The sequence below is a fragment of the Opisthocomus hoazin genome, chromosome 2 (genome assembly GCF_030867145.1).
Source record: "Opisthocomus hoazin isolate bOpiHoa1 chromosome 2, bOpiHoa1.hap1, whole genome shotgun sequence".
Classification (NCBI taxonomy): Eukaryota; Metazoa; Chordata; class Aves; order Opisthocomiformes; family Opisthocomidae; genus Opisthocomus; species Opisthocomus hoazin.
The window spans coordinates 79,031-104,272 of NC_134415.1; the positions used below are offsets into that span (position 1 = coordinate 79,031).

The 25,242-nt window shown below is 41.7% G+C and overlaps 1 protein-coding gene across 1 annotated transcript in view; it reads right to left on the reverse strand.

Moving 5' to 3' along the window:
- Nucleotides 1-744: 744 nt before the first annotated feature.
- Nucleotides 745-25,242, reverse strand: part of PRKN (parkin RBR E3 ubiquitin protein ligase) — a 729,755-nt gene continuing 705,257 nt past the window's right edge. Inside the window, exons 10-12 of the mRNA XM_075411660.1 lie at nucleotides 16,051-16,137; nucleotides 6,021-6,138; nucleotides 745-2,015 (exon numbers count right to left, since the gene is read on the reverse strand). Coding sequence (XP_075267775.1) covers nucleotides 1,906-2,015; nucleotides 6,021-6,138; nucleotides 16,051-16,137 — 315 coding nt within the window. The 3' untranslated portion in view covers nucleotides 745-1,905. The remainder of the gene's footprint in view (nucleotides 2,016-6,020; nucleotides 6,139-16,050; nucleotides 16,138-25,242) is intronic.

Genomic DNA, 25,242 nt, shown 5'->3' on the forward strand with positions numbered 1-25,242 from the left:
ATGAAATGTAGTGATGAGCCCCTATGTAACACACTATCAAAGTAAAATTAAACAATGTGATTTGTTTCCCCCATGGCCTGTTGGCAACAAGCCATATAAATGATAAAATAGACTCAGGTACAGGAAATCAAATAATGAAACAATCAGACCTCACAGTAAAATACCTCCATTAAGATAACATACCTAAATGAGCTACATCGCAGCATTCTATTGCACCCCTATGCTTCATTGTGGCTACTTCTACACACGTTTTAGTTCACTGATGGTAAAAAGGAAAATGGCCTTTCAGTAATGGCCATAGCCCTCTCTTTGCCTCCTCCTTTGTCTCTGATTTTAATTCTACTAGTTCACTCATTTTTGGTACCTCACCTGTTCATCCTTTTGTTTCCTCAGACTTTTAATGTCACTTCCAGCTGAGACAGCTGAATACTCCACTGCTTTTAGCAACCGAGCATTTTTGTAGCGAGCCTGGGACATCTTTATACTGCAAACTTCTTGCTCTGCACTGACTGATACAGGCACACTCATATTTTCAAGACTGTACAGTCATGGCATACAAAATACTAATTCAAACTTGATACAAGAAGTCCATGGCCCTTGAATTTATTTTGTGCTAACAGTACGTTTTAATCAAAGGGCTAGCCTCTCACCTGGGAGTTTGAATCAGTCAAGGAAATGCATGACTCAACCAACATCTTTGCACTCACTTGCTTTGTATTCAGATGAAAAAAGAAATAAAGTTAGTTAAAATTTTGACCAATTTATTTATTGTGCGTTTTTTTCCAGAACTGAATTGTGCAAATCCTTACGTGGCATGTTGAATGTGGACAGTACCCATTTCATTTCAGAATAAGACAGCAATGTAAAGCACACCAGATAGTAAGATTGTTCAGGCTTGGAAATGCTAGTAAGCTTTATTTACTGTGTTAATATTGTAGAATGAAAGATGTCCCTCTGCCCCACACCACTTGAGCTGTGAATGTATTTTCGGAAATATACCCATATTCTAATTCAATTTAGGAGAACGATGATAGAGAAAACCCCTGAGAAGTCTCCTTCTGCCTCACCTGCCATGTCCAAAGTATTGCTGTAAGCACAAGAAAAGTGAAGCCCTGTAAGTCTAGCTTGCACAACACTTAATCAGATCCAGTCACCACTGCAACAGCAGTCACGGTTAGAGCTGAAACTGCATACTTAGCTAATCTTCCAATGGCAACAAAGTCTATAATGAGTATGTAGGCACGTTTTGTGCTGTATGTTACAAATACACAAGCACAAATATGGCATAAAGCCGGATGTTTCTATGAGGATTTGGTTTGTAAGCAAGACCCCTACAGAAAGCCTGTTGGGAACGAACCCTGAGAAAACACTGAAGAGCCACAGTCTTCTCTCTGCCAAAAAAGCTGCTAAGAAATACTGCCTCAAAATCAAAAATTGTGCTGAATGAGCAAAGGAGTGGTCGAAGTAAAAGCAGCTGATGCAGAGAACATCCTCCACCCGCCTTGATGCTCACGCACTCATACACACTTATGCAGGCTACTCTTTCTTACAAGAGTTATGGATTCCTGACAATAAATGTCAAGCAAAGTTCCTCATGGTAACCCTGTCGGGTCTCCATGCTGACAGACTACACAAGTGCATAAAGGTGTAGTTTTCCCCTTTTTGTACCACGATGATCAGTTAAAACAATTACTCTTTTTTACTTAGTGGATTTAAAACCCTCGGCATAACTTCATTGTGATTTTGGTATAACTGCATACACAAGAAAGCAAAGACCAACAGACTTGGCCAACATCTGAACTCTGTGTCCCTGAAACCTCTGGGAGTTTTGTTTAACCAAGGAGTTCAGAATTTGGCCCTGATGAAAGCAAACTGTTGCAGCAAGGCAGGCTGGCCTCAGCACCACTAGTCAAACCAGTGATCTCCCATGCAGGTTCTGTTCCACTCCAGGGCACAGTTCCAGCACCACTCAAATCTGCACTGAGGGCGAGGACATTTCATGTGCATGCAGCCACCTGCAAAATAGCAACAGAATGGCCTTGGTACTTTGCAAACACTTAAAGATGTTAATCAACAATTAGCAGTTTTAAAATCAACTTTCTTAGGCATTCATTTAATAACCAAGTAGATTATTTAATAAAAGAACAAACTTGAAGAATACTCTTCCTGGGCTTTCTAAAGCCTGCTGCTCCCCCTCTTCCTGGGGTGGAATGTACTGGTCTCAGTTGAGAGACCCAGGAGTAGAAAATGCAGTCCTGTCTGAAACTGGAAGGGACTGCGCTAGGGACAGGGAAAAGTGATGACACTCTGTGGCCTCTCAAAGCAGTCATGGAGGTGTCTGCTTACCACTCCAGCTGTGAGCCAGAAGTTGAACAAAATGCAATTCTTTTTTGAATTTGGATTCAACAACAGAGATTTTCAAAGAGAATAAATCAGAAGACAGACTTCGGTGGCTGACTGCTAATTGTATCAAAATAGCATTAGTAATTTAAGTTGATTTTACCTTCTTAGTATCTGAGGCAGCCTTTTGATTGCATCAAGGTTTCCCATTGTGTATTGGGTTTCTTACTTGCCCATACTGTGAGAGCAGCTTTAATCTCTCTGCTCACAACCTTGATAAAATATTTATTTTGTAATATATAAAATATTGACCTTGTCAGAAGTCATTACAGAAATACACTTCAAACAGAAATTGTGTTGCTTACCACACAGTGAAATCTGTTGTGTAATTCAAACATGCAGAATGAAGAAATGCTGAAATGTCATCTTGGTTTGACTCCAGATAGTGATAGGAGATACAGGGAATGCGTGTTCCTTACTGTACGACCTGCTACCCTTACACCACCTTTTCTATGCATGCCACTCCAGAATGACTCTCAGAAGGTAAAAACAGCAGGAGACACAAGAACTGGTTTGCTAAAATAGGCTGTCTCTTCGTCTCACAGAGAGAGAAAACTAGCTGTGATGGCAAGGTCTATTCATCTGATTATATCTCCGTGCAAGAGATGCAATTCGTTAGACATCTTTCTGTCTTCTTTAAATTTAAGCATACCAGTGACCAGCCTCCATGTTACACTTTACTTAAGGTTTACATCCAATCCTCTCTTGCAATTCATTTTAAGCCATTACTGGGTAAAATGCATCTCAGTCCTGGTGCAGGACCCAAAGCCCAGTAGGCACCCTCTGTCAAAAATGTGCTCTACCTGCAAAGCTACATAAATCATGTTATTCTCTGCAACGTGGCAGCTGAGATCAGCAGTCAGAGTGGAGAGTGCCTCAAGCAACACGGCCTACAGCTTTGTGAGTACAGCAGTCCTCTGAGCAACATGGGTGTGTGTTTGAACTCACTCAGACTGGGAATGGAGCTGCAGGAAAGTGTTTCACTCACTTTGGCCACTACAGAAAAGTTATTGGCATACAGAAGTATTCTACAATGCCTATAGCTATACAGGCTATCATAGAAAAGTCACTGACATAGAGAAATATAGGCTATTATAGAGAAGATATGTGCATTGTCAGTGTCCCTAGTGAAGGACAGTGTCCAGAGAAGCATTTGGGGAGGGAAGGCAGAAATATTCTCTTGCGTGGAGTCAGTGTACTCCTCTCATCTGAGTACTGTTGGCATACTTCCATGTACAATCATCAGCCTCTTGATACCAGCTGTACTTAGGCAGAAGTGAGGTGCTCCTTTCAGTTTACAAACATCAGCCTAGAAGTTGGCATGTGCAGTACCTGTTACCAGAGAAGAAAGCAAGCACTGCACTTCTAAAGCTTCATGCCTTAATTCGCAGAATCACAGAGTCACTGAGGTGGAAAGATACCTCTGGAGATCATCCAGTCCAACCTCCCTCTGCTCAAAGCAGGGTCAATTAAAGTAGGCTGCTCAGGGTTGTGTCCAGCTGGGTTTTGAATGTATCCTGGAATGGAGACTCTTTCTGGTCAACCTGTTCCAGTCTTCAACCACTCACACAGTGAAAATGGTTTTCTTATGTTTGACTGGAATTTCCTGCATTTCAGTTTGTGCCCATTGCCTTCTGCCCTTTCAGTGGGCACCACTGAGAAGGCTTTGGCCCTGTCTTTCTTGCTCCACCCATCAGGTATTTATTTATCCAGTCCTTTTATCATCTTTGTACCCCTTCATTGGATTTGCTCCAGTCCATGACTCTCTTGTACAGGGAAGCCCAGAACTGGACCCACCACTCTAGATGTGCTTCACCAGTGCTGAGCAGAGGAGAAGGATCACCTCCCTTGACCTGCTGGTGATGCTTTTCCTAATGCAGCCCAGGATGCTGTTGGCCACCTCCGCTGCAAGGGTTCATGGCGAACTTGTAGTCCACCAGGACACTCAGGTCCAGTTGGCCCCCAACCTGTACCAGTGCATTTCCCTTTGTTGAACTTCATGAAGTTTCTCTCACCCAATTTCCCAGCCTGTCGAGGTCCCTCTGAATGGCAGCACAATCAGCCAATTTCAGTATGTTGAAACATTTCTAGCCTGCTGATGTGGCTTTGGCATTTTGCATTATGAGGCACTGTTCTGACATGGGTCAGGCTATAGGCCAGGAAAGGTCTTTTCTTGCTTATTATTGATTTTTAGTAAATATTCTCTTTCAAGGATATAAAGTATAATGGCCTTTATTTTGGTTGTGATACATGGGGATTTTTACAAGCAACTTTCCTAAATATTAGTGTGAGTTGTGTAAATGGTATCATGGTATCAAACAGTGATATCCTGTTCGTGACAAGCGACAACTGCCTGTAATTTAACAGTAAAGATTTTGTAGCAGAGTCTAAGAGAAAGTAAAGGTCCTAGCACTGCCTCCAGCCTGACCAGAAACTTTTCTCATTTGGCTATGCAAAAAAGGTTAAGCCTGAATAGTCACGATTAGTATTTGTCTATTTCTAATCCAGTTCAGACTTTTGGTTTCCAGACTGTTTTACAAGTCTGTAAACAATTTTTTGACCAACCCCTCTGTTATGGCTCTTGTGTTGCCCACCTTGCTCTCTAGACTTTGCCAAATCTCATCTCGCCTTCCCACTCTTGAATTCATGCTTTGTTTCCTTCTGCTTCTTGTGCTTGAAGAAGTCTCCCATGTTCTGTCTGTCAACTGCCTTCTTTTCTTTCATGAAACACCAGATTTCAGGATTTTGTCCTATTTCTTCCTCAGTAATATTTCTGTAGTATCACTGCTTGAAGTGTTTTCTCCTTGCAGTTTACAGTGTCTTATTTGGCGTTTTCAGAGTTGCACTTGAATATGTGATGCCACAAGAGTGAGAAACATCCTCTATACTTAATATTTCTATAATATTTAGGCAATAATATTAATATATTTTGATTAAATAACATAAATACAATTAAATCTTGAAACAGCATGAACCTATAGGGTATAGCCTATTTGCTGTTCCTGCTCCCTTTTTTAACAATCCCAGTGCCAGCAGATTACTTTTCTTCCTACATGGTAAGCCTTGATTAGTGTAACCAACTTGTCAGGACTCATGTTACTTCCTCTGACTTGCTTTTCTGCTGTGGGCATGTCACTGGGTTGAGATTCACCTCATCTAAATTCAGCTGTATACTGTGTAGACATGGACAGCAGGACTAATTTTCCACACCCCAATTTTAGGTGCAATTCTTGTGGCCTACATTAGACACATATTCTGTTTCAGCCTGAGATGAGTTTTGCCCTATAAATGTCTATTTTTTCCAGTGACTACGGAAAATCTAGACAACTAGCTGACTGAACTTATATGAACTCTACATCCAGAGTCTCTCTACACCTCATTTTCCCTATCTGTAAAATAACAGGGCATTTTGTGAGGCTTAAGTAGTGGCTTTAGAACTAAGTGATTTAGATTTAGTGATTTCAGGATAATTCAGATAAAGTGACAGAGTGAAGATCCAAGCTCCATGTGCTCTCCGTCTCTTGGAACAACAGTGTGCATATGTACACATGCACATTCATACATTTATATTGTAAAATGAATTTTAAAAGACAGTTAAACACCAGATATCTAATAAATACCATTTTTTTCTACTGGAATATTGCAGCTGGGGCATGGCTTAGTTGTCTTCTTGATTGTTTCTCTAGATGCCTCTTCCCATCGAGCCTGCATGGCTGCATGTTCATCAACTACGTATCCCTGCAAAGAGAAAGAAAAACCACCTGTGGGCACAATACTGAAAGGCTGCGCTGGGACACTGTCTACGGTGAAGCGGCAACTATTTATCTGTGAGAAACAGACAGGAGTGACTGCAAGGCCAGACAGATTGGACTTGTGGAGACACAGAATTTTTGTTTCAAAATACTAACTTATTTTCTCCCAGTGTGCACGACACATGTATTGGGTTAGATGACAAGCCACCCTCCCTAAGGCATCCCTCATGATTTTTGTGGTCAGTATTTACTATTTATCCTTTTGATTAATTTTTCCCCTCTTTTGAGTAGAGAAGGACGTTTAGATAGAAATGCTGCGAGTTTCTCATTTTAACTCTTGCCTGCAGCATACCATTTCAAATACCTCACCTTCTGTTTTCCACTGTTCTAAAAGCAGTAAGAAAATTTCGCTGAAATAGTGAAGGAACAGTTATGAAAGTGATATTTGCAATATTTAGGGCATAAACACAAAATGTTGACAGCTAAGAACTGATTCAGAAGGTCACATAACTATGGACTCCAATGTAATATATATGTTTTCCCTAACAACTCAGCCTTCACTGAAGGTTCAAACAAAAAAGGAGCTTGCTACTTCCTTCATACAGTAAGTCAGGAGACCTACGCAATTCCATAATCTTGTCAGTATTATGTTACAATTTAATACACACATTGCACGGTTTCTCAGCTCCACAACAATATTGTAAGAAACTCACTACACGAAGCCTGATTTTCATGAAGCGTTTGCTAATTATTTCATATCTTTGCATCACAATAATTCAGCTAAGGATATTTTGAAAGCATGTTTATTTGGGAATTCCACATTAAAATCAAATTCTGAAATATCTTGTGCTCACAGCGGGCCAATATGTTCTGCTGCATAATTACAGCAAACTGCCACCTACATAGAGACCAGACTTCACAACCCCACAGGCTTGCTGGGAAACTACAGGCGACACAGCATAAGAGATTAGACAGATACTGTTCAGTGGATGGGAAGGGAAGCCTGGCAAGCAATGTCTGTATATTTTATACCACCTACTGGCAACTTCGAGATCTGCATACATGAGGCAATGAGGAGAAAGGATGGGCTGGAGGCCCACCTGCAGCCCAAGTCAGCTGGGAGCTTTTCGAGGATCTACATTACAAAAGACTTCAGGGGGGCGCCGGGTGATGTGACAGAGCCCTGAAACTATGGTTAAGGTTGCAGGCAGGGTCCAGGTGGGATGTACTGATGAATAGGATCAAGTTTACACTGACTCAGCTGATGCACTGTACTACTTTTGGTTTGGTCTGATGGTGATATCGGACAGAAATATTCAGAGCATAGCGATGCTTAGGTTGTAATGACACAGAGCAGAAATGCTGAGGTTGTAGTGGCATTTAATTTAGGCCTGACTACTTTGTATAAACAATGCATCCCTTACTAACAATCCTGCCCTTGAATAGGAGCTAACAGACTGATAAAAGGGGAACATCCAGCCCAGAAGGTGCCGAAAGCTGGATGACTGTGGAACAAGCATGAAGTTCACAAAGATCTAGGGTAACTAGGAAAAAGATAAAGGCGGCAGGGGGAAATTGCAACCACCGACTCAATTCAGAATCAAAAAGATTGCAATCCCTGAGCTTGCGAGCATGCGTAGTTAAATAAAGAAGGACTATACTTCTAAGATAAGTGTGTAACACGATGAACCAGTCAGAAGATAATGAGTAATTTCTTTGTTTTTCTAAGAGTATATACTATACAGACTCTGCTAAGCGGTGTGCTAGCTTTGTGGAATTATCACCTAGCACTGTACAAATATGCAATGAAGACAATCCCTCTGCTCTGTGTGTATATTGGCATACTGCACACTGGGTAAACGATCCCACTTTTGGGACAACAATGGGGTCCCGGGCTGACAGGTGTTCTTGATAAGTTTTATGCTGCCAGTCAGGGCTGGGTCCCAAAAAACAAACAGCTGAGGGCTTGTTTTTGGGGATAGGCTTCAGGATTGTTTTTGGGGATAGGCTTCAGGATTTGGATGACGAAGGCCTTCACCCTAGGGCTACAGCCAGGACTGGCAACATCCCACAGGTCTGGAGTGGATTTGACTGAAACAGATTGTAGGTGAAGGTTTAGAATCATTAAGGTTGGAAAGGACCTCTAAGATCAAGTCCAGCCGTCAACCCATCACCACTATGCCTGCTAAACCATGTTCCCAAGTGCCATATCTACACGGTTTTTGAACACCTCCAGGGATGGCCACTTCACCGCTTCCCTGGACAGCCTGTTCCAATGCTTTACAACTCTTTCAGTAAAGACTTTTTTCCTAATATCCAATCAAAATCTCTCCTGACACAACTTGAGACCATTTCCTCTCATCCTATTGCTAGTTACTTGGGAGAAGAGACCAACATCTGCCTCACTACAACCTCCTTTCAGGTAGTTGTAGAGAGAGATGAGGTCTCCCCTCAGCCTCCTTTTCTCCAGCCTAAACAATCCCAGCTCCCTCAGCTGCTCCTCATAAGACTTGTGCTCTAGGCCCTTCACCAGCTTCATTGCCCTGAACAGGCAGCTTTGTGGCTCAGTAAAAATGCTGTTGCTCTTTCTTGTAAGAGGCCACAGCCTTTGCTCCAAGCCAGCACCACAGACTTCAGGAACTGTCAGGATTTCTCTGGACCTGTCTTGGCCTGCCTAGAGATCTGGTTTTGCAAGTGACAACAATTATGTAATGACCAGGTGACTATTGTCTATTTTGCTTTTGCTTTTGTATAATTTTGTATAATTGAGTAGTTTTGCAATGTTACATGCGTTTTTGTAACTAATAGACCGCAATGACAAGTATAGGTATTATGGACAGAATGACCTGTCTCTGACCTTACAACAAAATGGTGCGCAGAGGAGTTAAGGAGTGGGATGATAGCAGAGGCCTTGAAAGCACAGACACAGGATGATATGGGAGGCCCCAGGGTTATAAATAACTCTGCAGTGGTCAGTTACTCAAATGCAGCCTTGAGAGATGGGTAACAACAGTCTTAGGGATAGCAAAGAGAATAAAAACATAATTGACTTAGGAAAAGCACACCATAGATAGTAATATTGGAACCAATGTCAACTTGCAGACCAGTGAAGGCGTGTGTTAACGAAGCTATGAAAGTACCCCAAGAAGATCATACAGTGAGAAGGAAAAAACCTCACAAACATGGACATCATGCTCCTCCTGTTAAAGGACTCACTATGACAGTCTGTCCCAGGCTGAAGCCATTGAACCTAGGACCCAGTGAGGCAGTGGAAGGTTAAACATAACACCAAGGAAATGGGTGTTACCAGAAAGTTTGCATATCCTTTATTTTAACTATATATAATTTAAACTGTAAGTCCTAGTGTTATTGTAAATGAACTAAAAATAGTTCTTTGATTAGCTTTCTAAGACTTTGATAAGACTAACAATAATTTTTTTTACTTTGTGTACACAATGAACCTGGTCTGAAATTAACACCTTTAGCACATGTGATTTTCAATGTAATAAAATGGCAGCAATTCACATAACCTATTCTGTATCCTATGTGAAAGAAATTGGTAACAATTTTTAGCTGCACCAGCAGCTAAAGATACATGTTTAGTGATGGATTTTGCCAGATTGCATGGTTTGCAGGACCAGGGTTGCTTGAACTAGCTGGAATTCCGGCTTGAACTAAGCCTAGATATGGCCTGACAGGATTTTTAAGGAGCTTGGCTTGGAGTGTGAAGCAGAAGAGAGCACTGGATAAGTTCTAAGACAGACTTCAGCCACTGTGGATGTTTTATCTAGGCTTAGGTTTACAGCTGTTGCTGGCCTGGGGTTAATAGTGGAGGTTGTTCAAATGAGATGAACTAGATTGATGTTTGGGTCCTGCAAAGACTGCCAGACTGGGTTTGTGGGATGACAAGTTAGACATCAGATATTCTTTTATCTTCAAGCCTTTGAATGCAGGTTATCGGAGGGGTTTGTGTACAGCTGTACTATAGAATTTATCATGATGTTTAATTTATTCTCTTTACTAAATTCACAGCAACCCATGAAAAAGAAAACTTGCGAAAAAGCTGTTACCTTTTATAATCACACACTCATTGGCTTGGCAGGACAAGATGATGAGAGCTAAAACCATCTCGGGGAAAGTCTATCCACGGAACCATGTCTAAAACATACCTTTTCATAACCCATTTCATAATGTTTGTATTGATACCTGTAAATGTAAAATTTCCACTTACTAGAGTGATTCTAATTAAACTAAAGTAGATCCTTGCTGTTTTGAGAAGACAGGAAAGCGCTAAGACAAAGAGGCTCCTAAATAACACTACTTAGACAAACTTGACTTGCTGCTTTGGGGAGGGATAAGAAAGTTCTAAGATAGAAAGACTCCTAAATAAAGTTACTTGGACAGCTCAGCCTTGGTTGGGCAGATGCACCAAGCTACAGAGATAAAGAGGCACCAAGAGGGCAACAAGACCGGAGCAAAACAACCTGGAAGGACACGGTATACTGATCTTAGAACTGAGTTTGCGCAGAAACAAAGGTCAACCAGCGGACACTGTGATGAGGAGTATAAGCCTTCATCTTGAGACCCCCAAAGACCACCCGAGGATGCTAAGAGACATGCGTGAAAGATATTAACATATGCTAATTAGTTCTTGGAAAAGACATGAATAAGGCTAAGCATTTCTCGGAAATATAATGAATATGTATATTGTGATTGTATTTAACCTGAAATGACAGAGTGTTTGGCGTGCACGTTTGGAGGAGCAATCCCCCGTGTGCCCAGTGCCGTAATAAAGAATACCTGCTTAACAGTCTTCCAACTATTGAGTCTTCAATTCTGGCTTTTCACGGCATCATTTCCATTTTTTTTAAATCTTTGTGCCCTATATTCTATTCATTTATTTACATATGCACCACTTTTACATCAGTGTCCTTGCTATTGCTATCACAGTTTACCTTGCAGGTGTTTACCAACATGCCCAGCACCAAAACAGTCCTGGGAGATACTCTGTACAAGTTCAAATTTAATATGTGGTCACATTTTATTGTCTAGGTGCATTACTTACCCCGGTAAAAAGCAAACTGTCTAGAAAGGTTTTGTGCTAGGAAAGCTAAGCTAATTTTAAGCTGGGGACTTACAGAGGAAGCTAGTTTATGCCTTAATTCCTATCAGCATAGACTGCCTATGGCTGAGGTTAAAAGGGGCCAGGTAGCTTGGTTTTGTGGTGTACATAGCAGGGACTAAGCGGTTATTTCTAAACCTAAATCTAGCAAGAGTCACCTTTACTGTGGCATTGCTTCCATCATGCACACTGTGTGCTTTAATCCATCAAATATGATTACTTCTCTCATCCCAAACTTCAAACAGCTCCAAGAAGCTGCAATGGTTTTAAAAGAAAGCTCCTCAACTGAAGTTGACACAGATACATTTTCTTTTCCCTGAAATTATGTAACTTACACACTAAGATGGGAAATAATCAGCCCTGCACCAGTAAATGCTTAAGATGAACTTTCAGTGGCCTATCAGGGCTAAAAATGGACATTTCAGTAGAAGGTGGACATTTTATCCATCCCAGTGGAGCATGCAATACCTGTGCATAGATCTGAAAGACTGTGATATACCAGTATTTAAAGCTAGGCTACTCTCTGCATGCCTGCTGCTGAGTTTGCCATTTCTACCCCAAACAGCAAGCAATGCCCTCTAGCTTCCCACCTTCATAAGGTTCAAACCCCTTTACTGCGAATAGGCCTAAGCACCACACATGGCACCTGCTTTGTCCCTCCTGCACTCCACAGCCGCAGTTGTCCTCTTCCTCCCTCCTGCCAACTGACTCCGCTCCCCCTTCTCTGCTGCCCTCCCTCCCTTCACAGTCCCACCAGTTCTGCTCACCCCTCTTGACCTCAGGCTTCCTCCTTACTCCTTCAGACATCCAGCCCTGCACAGGCCCCTTCTGCCACCACCATTTCTGCTTCCTGGACCCTCATCATGTCCCATGTCATCTCACAGGTTTATTCCTTTTCTTCTCTCTGCCTCGTCCTCTTTCTGGAGCTTCCACTGTATCTCTGACAGGCCACAGTCACACCCGTCAGCTCTTACCTTTCATGGACACTTGGATGGCTCTGTATCAGGCTCTACCTCTCTTTCTGAAGGATCTCTTTCTACAAGGCTTCCCAATTTTCTGTCAGGCTCTGCAGGCACCACCAGGCCTTGCTGTCCCAGCCCAGGCCCCTGGGAATCCCTGCACTCTGCCCACGCCCAGGACCCCAGCGACATCGCAGCAGGGCCGCTCTCCAGCTCCCCGCAGCTGTGCCCAGCTCGGCCACAAGCCTCACCAAGCCGGGCCCACCAGCGGTCCCACGGCCCGGCCCAGCTTCATCCCACCCTGTCCCTGGAGAGGTGCCAGGCCCTGCCCCAGCAGACCCATGGGGATCCCCAGGGAGCAGATGGCCCTTGTGGCACCCTGGTATGCAGGCCATTACAGGGCTGCTTTGAGTGGCACTGCAGCTTTTCCCGCTCTCTGCGTTGCTGTGAACTCCTGGCTACTTAATTCCTCCACAACAACACTCTTTTTTGGGTTTTCTTCGAGCTCTTTCCCACTCCTCGTGCTCCACCATCTTCATCTCCATCATGCCGACTTAGGCCTAAACCCGCCCGCAGTGTTTCTTCTCGCACTGGGAATACCAGGGACATGCAGTTGCAGAAATGTGAGGACAGCAGAAGGCCCTTTCACTGCTGTAGCCACTAGAGGTTAAAATGAAACCTGCATCTTTCTTACAGAAAATATTTTCCTAAGACCACATATCCCTCACCAGTTCCACAGAGTAACAGTTTGGTGGCAGCGTGTCTCGTTGACCCTGAAGTCTGAGTGGCGGGAGCTGTGACAATAAGGTCTGTTTCTAAAATAAATGATATGGAGAGGATCTGGACAGGAGTCAAACTGCTGGAGCTGAAGACAACCGTGGAAGTGTATTCTTCCCACCTTGAAACAGATGATGGTCGAAGACAAAACAATCCTCACTGCCTGAACAAGCAGTAGAATAACAGCAAGTTAACTATGACACACAGGGCTGTGCAGCTAGCAGGGGAGGGCCAAACAGAACAAAAAGGCTGAAAGCATAGGTGGATAAAAGTTTAAATTAATCTCAGTGAGAGATGAAAACAGTCCCACACGCACTGCTTTCCACATATGCCCCACAAATGTTTAGTACATATTATACAGGAGTGTTGTATGCAGGATAGCTTTGTAGTGATGCTATTCGGATGAAACCAACATCTCACCAGCACTGACGCTTGCCTTGATTTAGCTAGTTCTCTGCTTGCTTGCCTGGTTACAGAAACAAAGAAAAACATTCCTTCAGTGGCACATCACCACCTTGTGGAGAAGTTTAATTAGTGCAGCTCTCTTAATTTCTTAGAGGAAAAGAAGGCTGACTTAAGTCAACTAATTCCAGCTTAAGGTGGAGTCTAAATGAATTTTGGGTAGTCTATGGTCTTCTCATAGAATCATAGAATGGTGCAGGTTGGAAGGGACCTTTAGAGGCCATCTAGCCCCCTGCAGTGAGCAGGGACATTTTCAACCAGATCAGGTTGCTCAGAGCCCCGTCCAACCTGGCCTTGAATGTTTCCAGGGATGGGGCCTCCACTACCACTCTGGGCAACCCGTTCCAATGTTTCACCATCCTCACCGTAAAAAATGTCTTCCTTACATCTAGTCTAAATCTGCCCTCCCTTAGTTAAAAACCGTTACTCCTTGCCCTGTCACAACAGGTCTTGCTAAGAGATTGTCCCCACCTTTCCTGTGGGCCCCCTTTAAGTACCGAAAGGCCGCAATAAGGTCTCCCCACCACCTTCTCTTCTACAGGCTGAGCAGCCCCAACTCTCTCAAACTGTCCTCACAGGAGAGGTGCTCCAGCCCTTGGATCGTTTTTGTCGCCCTCATTATAATTTGTCTATACTGGGGAACTGATTTGCATTGCTGCAAGAGTTATTCAGTTATTTAATTAATTACTTTAGCTATTCTGGAACAACTTTTTGAGAGTACAAGAAATTTTTCAGAAACAGCAAAAATGTTCACATTATACTGGAACAGCAAAAGTAGTCAACTTTCCTAAGTTAACAGGTCTAATAGGGTGCTGTTCATGCGCTGAGATACTGGACCAGATGGAGAAAGTGCTCCCTGATTTTTCCTGGCACACTTTTATATCTGCCCTAGAGCATGGAAATTATACAAACTCTAACTTCCACAGAGCCAACACTGTTGAACTAATTTGTAAGGTGCCGTGATAACTTTCAGTACTCTAGGCAAAACTCTAGCCCTAAATAGCTTAATGGATACAGGGCTTACTGTTCAAGTTGAGATGTATTCAAGTTCTAGCTTTATTTAACTGAGCTAAGATACTGAGCTTTGGTCTCTTACTTTACTAGGCTATTGGATACTTTCAGTATCTCTCAATGCCTCTGTTGAAGTTGTTTTGTTTTCACATAAATGTGAATGGGAGCTGGAAGACTGTTCTAAGGCTACTGCAAACAAAAGGAGATTGTTCTTCACAGAGAGTAGTTAAGCTGCAAATCTCCTTGTATATACACGGCTTCAAAAAAGGGGGTTGCACAAATTCATGGAATAAAAATTTGCTGATAGCTGCTAAACACAAAATACCACATCTGAATCACAGATCACTAGAGGCTGGGAAAGCAGATGGATTTTTGGTCTCATACAGTACACATGTTCCAGGGCACCAGAGGTAGATATCCTGACTGACTATTAGGATACAGGCTGTTTAATTCTGTCTCAATGAGCGCTAATTCTTTTAATAAATTAGAAAAGCTTCACAAAAAAGGTTAAAGAGAAGAATCTCTACATAGTTCATAGCCTAGTGCAGTGTCTCCAAAGCAAGGCAAATGAGCTGTCTCTTGTCAGCACATGGCAAAGGTTCCCAGCAGGCCCTCGGCTCCCTCCCAGGCTCTAAGTTCAAAGAGTGGGAGGCCCCAAAAGCCAGCCTCAGACAGAGACTGCCTGCAGGCACTGACAGGAGCTGGGCATGCCTTGCTGAGGGCTGGCCTGGCCGGGCGCAGGTCCTAATCAGCACCTGCCCACAGTCCTGTACCAGCCCTGCTGTGCTGTGCGGGGCTCGGGGTCAAGCTGCCTCTTGGTGCGAAACATGCCAGACATCTGAGTATCTGTCCTCTGCTTCCCAGGAGTGAACCTTGGGTGTCAAGCTGTGAGATATTTAGGGGTTCTCTCTCCTATTCTTTGCACTTTCTCTTTTTTTTTAAAAAAAAAAAATTGGAAATGCTGTGAGTTACTTGCCATGGAGAGCAGGGAAACTTGAATCTCAGACAAAGAGAAATGCCAGGAGAGAAAAACTATTTCCTGTCCAGGTCTATAGCTACAATAGCTACAAAATTATAGAGCAGCCTAGAATAATTATCATCCAAGAGCTTCCAGCCTAGGCAATCCATTTTTTTATTTCTCTAAGCTAAAACATAGATTATGAACAGCATTTTCTGCATAGGCTATATAAAAACCTTGTTGTTCAGTCCAAACCCGCATGATTTCCTGACTGGTGCACTGAAAATAAGCTGAAAGGCAGCAAGACTACAGAAAGCCTTTCAAAACTGTTCACATTGAATAGAGACAACCCCAAAAGCCCATCGGGAAGGCCTTTTCTTTATCAACTGGCTGCAGAGCCCTGTGTGTTCATGACAGAACTCGGTTACTCTATCAATCAAAGCAACTGAAATCCACTGCAAAACCAATTCGGCAACTCTGAGGGTTGGAGTAATTCAGCATGAACGTAATTGCTTTTACTTAGGATTACAATTAGGACTCATTTGACAAATGTCGCTCTATCAAGGCCAGGGATAATGATCAGGATGTAATGAGTTGTGGGATCCCTACCTTCTGGGCCATGGCTCCCTGCGTGCTAAGGACAGAGTTGCATTCTCCTTCATGGTATTCTTCTTTACATTCACGGCAGAACACAAACTGGAAAACAAACCAAAGCACTCAAGTCATAAAAACACATTAGGGATATAGACAGCAGGTTAGTATCATGAAGAGTCATACAGCAGATGATCTCTTGCCCTTCTCATCCCATTAAATTCCCATAATCCTCCTAATTGTGTATCTTATTATACGCTCTGATCATTAACAGAACAATTTTGCTGTTATTATTATACATTTTGTCGGTGAAGTAACATAAAGGCCATTATTAAAAATGAGATGTTGCCACATGGTCCATTTAGGGACATAAAGTCACACTAGGTACTTCTGGGTGTGTTTCTCCTACAGTGCAATCTGTTTATACAAGAAGGGTGCTGGATGAAGCAAGCAGTTCTGCTTTATAGTGTTTAGTAATGGAAATAGTCTATTCATAGTTCTGAATCAAATGCACTCTCTATAGAAAACTATTGCTGACTTCACTAGGGGATGATCACTTTATATAGGTCATATGAAATACCATTTTCTAGAAAATTATATCCTTGCTGTGGACTTATATAGAATCGTTTAAAAAAAAATTCATAGGAAGAACATAATGATAGGTTAGTTAATATGGGTTTTAAGGCACTACCTCTAGACCCTTACTGTATTTTTAGCAATTGCTCTGGTTTCAACTTCTTTAAATTACATTAGTCTTTACATAAGGCTTCATTCAAAAGTAGTATCTTTTGCAGATGAGTACAACAATTGTCCCTACCTCAGTCTGAGCTGTCGCTGCCACCTAAACTGGTGGGTATGTATCAAGTTTGATGCCTTTTTTTTTTTAAACTCTAAAATGAACATTATCTGTCTTGACATGTGTCAAAATCTTTGACCCATCAATGCTGCATTAAATTCTGTGTCCTTGCAGGTAAGGGAAAAAGTCAGTAATGTAAAATGGGTCTCTCTTATGCTGTTTTAAAGCTATGCTGTCTTGATGCAATTCCAGACTCAGAAAGATCTCTCAGCGGCAAGCCATTCTGACTGGCATTATAAGCAAGACTGATAAAACAGCCTTGATTTTTTTGACACAGAGCTGCATTCACATGTAATGAATAAAGGATATCAGGAGGACATGACACTAGAACATTTGTCTGCCACAAATTCCAGCTTTTGCAATTTCATTTTGAACTCTTTAAAGCTGTATTGTCACTTCTGTAAGAACCACTGAAAATCATATTTCATTGTCATGCTAAAGAAACTGCATTTTTATGAAAAGAAGCATTGTGGAAGTCCAAAAGGATTGATCTTCTTATTCAGAAAGTCAGAGAAATTTGGAGTGGAGGAGTGGAGTGAGCGTTCTAACTTCCAGAGATATCAAACCTAATCCCTTGTTTGCTTTCTTGTCACCTCTTTCCACTATTTTGTCAATGTTTTAAAAAGTTTTACTTTACTTCATCTTAACACTGATCTGTTAATTCACTTGTACTTGTTAGCAAACAGCTTAACAATGGAGGCACTTCTGCAAGGTATGTTGTATGAGAGGCTACATTATTGAAATAGAGCACCATTTAAATTCAACAACAATTTGCACTGCATTAGTAGTTAAAAGTTTCAGGTGTGTTGAACACTGCTGAAACACATATAGAGAGGTATACTCTCTCTCTGGATACCTAATATCTCAAGGACTTCTTATCCCTTAACAATTAAGGTTATGGCCAGGTATAACTGTATTTCCTAATGTGTGTCCATTTTCTTTTTCCTTCATGACTTTATTTACTTATGAATACATCTGGCTGAAAACATTTGTCCAAAAGTCTTTTGTGTACACTTGCTTTATCACTCTCTTATCACACAACACCTCAGCTTGCTTTCCTCATTCCAATCTTGCTCAATTTTCCCATGCAAGTGCAATTTCAAACCTTTCATAAACATTGAAAAGGGGGAAATACCAAAGAAAGAAAGAAAAAAAACCCAGGGCATATATTTTGCAACTACATTCCAGCTACCTCACAACGTAGTTTATGTGGCGTTACTATTTATTATAATATAATTCATAAGCTCATGCTGTATTATTTAAAGATGTGAAATGCATTTTGTCATTATAAAGGCCACTTTTTACACTTATCTTTAAAATAAAAAAATCCTCATGACCGATGTTACCAATGTTTCCCCACAGACTTGCTGTAATGGAAACATGCATGAGTGTATAACTGGGCCTTTCACTAACAATTGTATATCCTGCAAGTAAGTCCATGAATGAGCCTGCCACATCCTTGTAATGAGATAACGCCTGACTTTTTTTTTGGTGAGACACGATACTCTTTTCACATCTAGTTAGATAATGGATGAGATGTAAAATCAGTTCTGTGGCAAAAGAACACCCCGGAGGCTGATCGGCTTGTCAGAATAAATAGGCATCTCCCAACAGAAATGCATTAAGAACTCCCTTTTTATGGCAAAGCATGCATCATAAAGAAAAGGCATGTCACTTACAACAAAGAGCAGTTTGTGATAGTTTTATTCATTTTTTATATTTCAACATGAAAAATATAATAAAGTTTCAGTAATAAAATACAGCAACTGCAAAAATGTTGTCAGTTAACTTGTATTTTGTGGCTTCATTAATATTAATACAGTTATTTTGCCCTTGAAAAAGATTTAAGATGTTCAGTCAGGATTTCACACTTTTGCATAAATTTAATATTAGTAAGTGTTTAAAATTACTATAAGTACTGTAATTACTAATAATAGTCACACTTTCTTTTCCTTCATTTGCCAAGAAAAAGACTGGCAGATTGCTGTGATAATACAAACAGCATATAAACTTCCTATGTCTTTGTGTCTTTAGCACTTACTGTTGTTACCATTGAAAGATTCTTCATTTGGAAAACAATGAACACAAAGAATAAATCCCAAAGGTCCCAAACATATCCTCTAGGTTTATCATGCATCAAAAAGAGGATTAGCAGGGAAATCCAAAAGCACTTAAGGGATTTAGGCACTGGAAATTAATATAACCTGCGTGTGTGCTACTACAGGCTTCTGAATATCTGTAAAAATGTATGAGATAGTCTAAGCAGAAATCCGGAAACCAAATGACCTCAGAATAGGAGGTATTAAAATCCTCAACAGGGATCCAGATCCTGTTTTTAAAATCCTCCTATCTTTATGATCATTCAAACAAAAGGTAAAATCAGACCAAACTCTGGTCAGCTCTACAGAATTCAAACTCCACAGACGACATCTACAGTGCCAAGAGTGACACTGAATAAAACCTAGGATGGTGAAAATGAGCTGTAGTCTCAGTTATTTCTGACTGAGCTATTTATAGTCTTTTAAGTGTTTTAAGTTTGGAAATGGGAGCAGAATGTAGCTCTTTTTTTGGATGAAAGGAAAATGAGTTTGTCATTTACATGCTATGCTGGTTGGTTTTTTGGAAACAAGATTTTGCCATTTCCTTTTTCACAACATTTCAAAGATACGCTTTCCCTTGGATTAAGCACCGCAGCTCTCATTCTCTCTCTTGCCTCCTGCAAATGCCTTTTCTTTGGTCTCTGATAATATCTCTCTACAATGCTTACAAAATATTACTGTTAAAATTATCTTTCTTCCAACTTCAATACAGTACTCCCATTCTTGAATCCCTATGCAAAGCTTCAAGTTTGAGCTCCCTAGTTACTCCTCAACTCAGATATTAGTTTTCTTTTTCACCCTTACCTCCTCCCACATGTCAACACAGCAGAACGAAGGCAAGGTGGCAGTGAGGTAGTCATAGCCAAGGTTTAATCTGCAGCACCGTAGGTGCACTGCTAGGGACTTATGTGCAAGCTAACAATTCAAGCACATACCCAGATTTCTTGCCAGGCTTCTGCAATCCGTGTTGAAATCTGGACTGCCACGTCTTCACTCCTACAGTTATCACTGTCAGCTAGACTGAAGACAGACTATGTACGATACATGGTTTGGCCAAAGTGTGTCCTCCAAAACAGACATTCATATCCAGATTAAAGACATCAGGTGAAGAAAGATGCACTCATACCTCTGGTACAGCGTTTTCATGGCCCTTCAAAATCACTGTTAATTGTATCTAATGTCTACTTTGACCCTTTCTGGTTTCAACATCCAGCCACTGCTTTCTGCTTCACATTTCTCTGCTGAAATAAAGAGTCTTTCAGTATCCCATATTTTCTTCCTGTGAAGGTACTTATGTACTGTAATCAAGATACCTCTGAATCTTCTTTAACCTCAACAGAAAAACTCTAAGTTTCTTGGTGATTAAGTCATTCCTCCTCCCTCTCTCCCCTAGCTCTAAATCATATTCATGGCACTTTTCTGGGGACTCTCTTGTTTTTGTCATTCATTATATTGGACTAATCTTTGTATCATTGCTGTGCTGTATCAGCAGTGTCTTTATATAACTTCTGGATCACTGTCAAGTGTTGAATCATGACAATCATTGAATGCTGTCAGTTCCTGTTGAATGCCACCAGCAATACCTTGCTACACAGGGATTCTTCACGGAAAACACTACTTTCTGTGATCTGCCAGTTCTTAATCCACATGACCACCACCCAGTGAGGCATCCATACTGCATCGTCTCATAGTGTTGAGACAATGCTGCTGCACACACCCCAACCACGTCAGTTGGAACCCAGTCCCCTAAAGCCTTTTATTGATATACTATGGTGATGATTTCCTTATCGGAATATTCTGTAGTTTGAAGTCTTACAAAAAAAATGAAATTGTTTTTGTGCAATTATGTTTTCTTATCAAATTTGTAACCTCATCATAGAATGAAATCAGTTTCTTCTGATATGACCTGTTGTCATTGAGAATATATAGACTAGCAATCTTACAATTGTTTTGTCTTCTCTGTTCTTCTACCTTTGTTTCTTTGATCTCCATTCATTCAGTGCTGGCTGTTTGGACCCATCACTACAGATGGGAATCATGACATTTAAAGATACTAAATGAAGGCAAGATCAACATCTCCATCAGTACTGGACCTTTCTGTCAGTAGTACTAAACTAGTATGCAAGAGGTGCAAAGGTTCCTCAAAACCATGACTACATGTACAAAGAAAAATCACAGACCTTCTCACCTTTCATTTGAAATGCAAGGCTTACAAATTTTACCTTGCCTTCTCGGGCATACAAGTGCTTCAAGAAATCAACCTTCAACACCTCTACTCACTCTTTCCTCTAAAATCAAGTCCAAAGCTAAACTAAGAGAGTATTATATTATAATCACAATTAATGCTAAGGGTGAAATAAACTACAGTTGACAGGTGTTAATTTTATTATTTAATGAGCTGCTAGAAAATGCACATTAAGTGCTACTGTAATGTGAGAAGGCTATAGTATATTCTAAAGAGAATACAAGGGAAACGAAATGTAATCGAAGTTATATACGGAACCGTATATATTTGTTTTTATGTCTTCAAAAACAGTTTGGTTATATATTACACATCAAAGCAAAATAACGTAGCATTCTAAGATACTTGCACAGCTTTGATCACCAGAGCATGGGAGCATCTTGGAATGTTAAGTGAACCTCTTTTACCATACTCCTGTGAAGCAGCTAAGTATGACTATTTCTGTTTTAGCGACTGGAGCCTAATTCATAGAAATCCTTGGCCACAGATCCCTAAAATTTGAGGATCTCAATTAAGGTGATGTGGAAACCCAAATGCCATTGAGGATCCACACCAAAGAGACTTGTCCACGATCACATTGCAGCACTGTAAGGGAGAAGATTTTCCAATTTTTAAACATTGGACTCACCACTAACCATCTCAGATCATTCCTCAAAAGAACCACACCCTGGATTTATAAGGTCAAAACTCAGCCTAATAAAGGTAACTGGTAAAGTATTTCCATACTCTTCTTCTGGTAAATGAAAAGATGATGGAGGAGTGCAAATAAGTAGTCACCAATCACACAGAAGCTCCTACCAGTTCCAACCAGCAAAGGTTTATATTGTGTACAGCAAATGTATAGCTGTTTGGGTTTTTTATCAGACTAGCAGGAGTTTTCAACTAGATTTTTTTTACCTGTGGATTATTTTATTAAATAGTAACATAAATAAGACACACTGGGAAGGCAAAGAATTCCGTCTCTTCACCCGACAACATGATCACCTGGTCAAAAAAAACCCTTGAAAGTGTAAAATACTCAAAGGTACATAGTTTTAATCTAAATGAGCTTTTGTAGTCAAACTATAGGCTGCTGATTTGAGCAAGGATTCATAGTTAAAATATGAGCATGCCTTAAGGGAAATCAAAGCTCTCAGAGAGTGACATATGGAATGACACTGCCCATAATACCCAGAGTCATCTCTCTGTTGTGTTTCTGTTTAGAAAAATGTAGCTTCCAACTGAAATTTCTGAAGTATAAATTATAATGTCATAGTGAGTGGTACACAGCTACAGGTTTTTTTGGTGTTTTTTTTTTTTTTTTTTAAGAATATCCCCCAGACTGCAAAGCATAGAAAAAATGGAAAACGTTTTGCCATATAGTATATCTTTTGAGTAAGAGAGCAGTCTGATTCTTGGCTAGAGTTCAAACCTTCATAAACAAAGGCTAAGCATTTTTTACTTTGAAACTATGTACTTTGTTAACTAATTTCCATCCAAAGTCGATTAACACAGTCTTTGTCATGCTACTGCTGTGGACCACACATCTTGGGTATTGAACTGACTTTGCCTCTGACAATTTGTTATAACCAGCACCAAGTGTGAGACTGTCAGCCATGTGCCCTGTCTTTTGGTATTTCTTGTGCTTACAGCAAGAACCTTTAAAAGCAGAATATTTACCACTTGCAGTAGCTATGTTTACTTAGGATTTGTGGCTTTGCGAATTGTCAGTTATAAAAAACCCTGCAAATACAACAATGAAGATAAATGCCACTGTAGAAGAAGTATCCATTTTTAATGACACTGGTTTTATCAGATATAATGCAATTGCAAAGCATGGTAGCACCTGCAGAGCAATTTTGGACTTTTTCCTTTTAATAAAGTACGCACATTTACTATGCTTATTTAATCTAAAATCAAACTTTTGTGAGGAGCATGACAATCTGTCAAAACATGGTGTCAAAAATACAGCTGCAGTGTCTGGGCAGCTTTTGCGGTCTAAGGGCAATTTGCCATCAGTACTAGGAGGCAATTTTCTATAAACATTAAAAGCTTTAAGTGTAGGACTGCATCAAAATGTCTTAGAGATTTCAGTGTTTTTCTTTTGAATCTGAAAGTGAAAGTCTCCCTCCTGACTTCTACAAAACAACCCATGGGCTCATTCCCTAAGATCTAGATGACAGCATGTACATCCCAAGGCTCTTCAGTGAGTGCTGATGATTTTGTGTCTGCTGACAAACAGACTGTCCTGCAGCTTGCCTTGCATCAGGCAGCATTAACCTAAAAGACAGACTGGTAAAACGGACAGCAGAAGCTCAGAGAACCTGTCCTAGACCTCCCCAGATTTCCCGTTAGCTGATTTATGTGGATGGGCAATCATACTTCTTCTCTCCATCCCCTTCTGAATTGCCTTGTGGTCCAAGTGCTGCAAGGGATAGAACAGCAAAAAGACTCTGTGAGGAACCCAGGTGCTTCTGTGGTGGCACAGCTCCCCACAACCCCTCCCGGACTGCTTTGCGATCTCAGGAATTCCTGTCAAGTCTTAGCCTTTGCGCAATGAGTTTGGGGGTTAAGCGTCCGTTGACGGTACCAGGAACTCTTGGACAGCTAAGGTGGGGACAGCACTGACTGTATCAGGAGCTCTGTTTGCCTGGCCAGGGTGGGGAACGAGAGTGGAAATAATCAGTCATCCCCTGACAGCCTTGGAACATATCCTACCTGGGTTGTAACTCAGGTAGTTCAGTACCAGTGTTACTGGAATTCTGAGAATTCCAGTAATTACAAACCTGGATAGTGGCCAGGATGGAAATTTACTGACCAAAGTCAATCATCTTGAGACCCTATAAACAGTGGTACCAAGGAAGGCCCTTTGAGCTCTTCTGGACCGCAGCAGCCTGTGCCCAGCATCCCCCTCTGAGTGGGACGTCTCTCGGAGCACTTTGAACTGTGAAGTTTGAGACTGCTTGGGCTGAACTACAGGGATCCCTCACTCCTTGAGGCTCGACCTTCGCCCATTGAGGGAAATCATTTGAAGTGAGTGTTTCACTGAACTCAAGGGGAATTTTAAGAGGTACCTTTATCTATGCATATTGTCTGTATGTGCATATGTGTGTCAATCAATTCAAATAATAATTTCCTATTATTGTGATTGTAGTGAATTCTTTTTAATCACTTTGTAAATGCTAAGTTAACCAATGATTAATTACAGAATCACAGAATCACAGAATGGTAGGGGTTGGAAGGGACCTCTGTGGGTCACCCAGTCCAACCCCCTGCCAAAGCAGGGTCACCTACAGCAGGCTGCACAGGACCTTGTCCAGGTGGGTCTTGAATATCTCCAGAGAATGAGACTCCACAGCCCCTCTGGGCAGCCTGTTCCAGGGCTCCATCACCCTCAGAGGGAAGAAGTTCTTCCTTGTGTTCAGACGGAACTTCCTGTGCCTCAGTTTGTGCCCGTTGCCCCTTGTTCTGTCGCTGGGCACCACTGAAAAGAGCCTGGCCCCATCCTCCTGACACCCACCCTTCAGATATTTGTAAGCATTTCTAAGGTCCCCTCTCAGCCTTCTCTTCTACTGGCTAAACAAGCCCAGCTCCCTCAGCCTCTCCTCGTACCAGAGATGTTCCAGTCCCCTCATCATCCTCGTAGCCCTCCGCTGGACTCTCTCCAGTAGCTCTTCATCTTTCTTGAACTGGGGAGCCCAGAACTGGACACAGTACTCCAGATGGGGCCTCACCAGGGCAGTGTAGAGGGGAAGGAGAACCTCCCTCGACCTGCTGGCCACACTCTTCTTGATGCACCCCAGGATGCCATTGGCCTTCTTGGCAGCCAGGGCACACTGCTGGCTCAAGGTCAACCTATCGTCCACCAGGACACCCAAGTCCCTCTCCGCAGAGCTGCTCTCCAGCAGGTCCGTCCCAAGCCTGTACTGGTGCATGGGGTTGTTCCTCCCCAGGTGCAGGACCCTGCACTTGCCTTTGTTGAACCTCATCAGGTTCCTCTCTGCCCAACTTTCCAGCCTGTCGAGGTCGCGCTG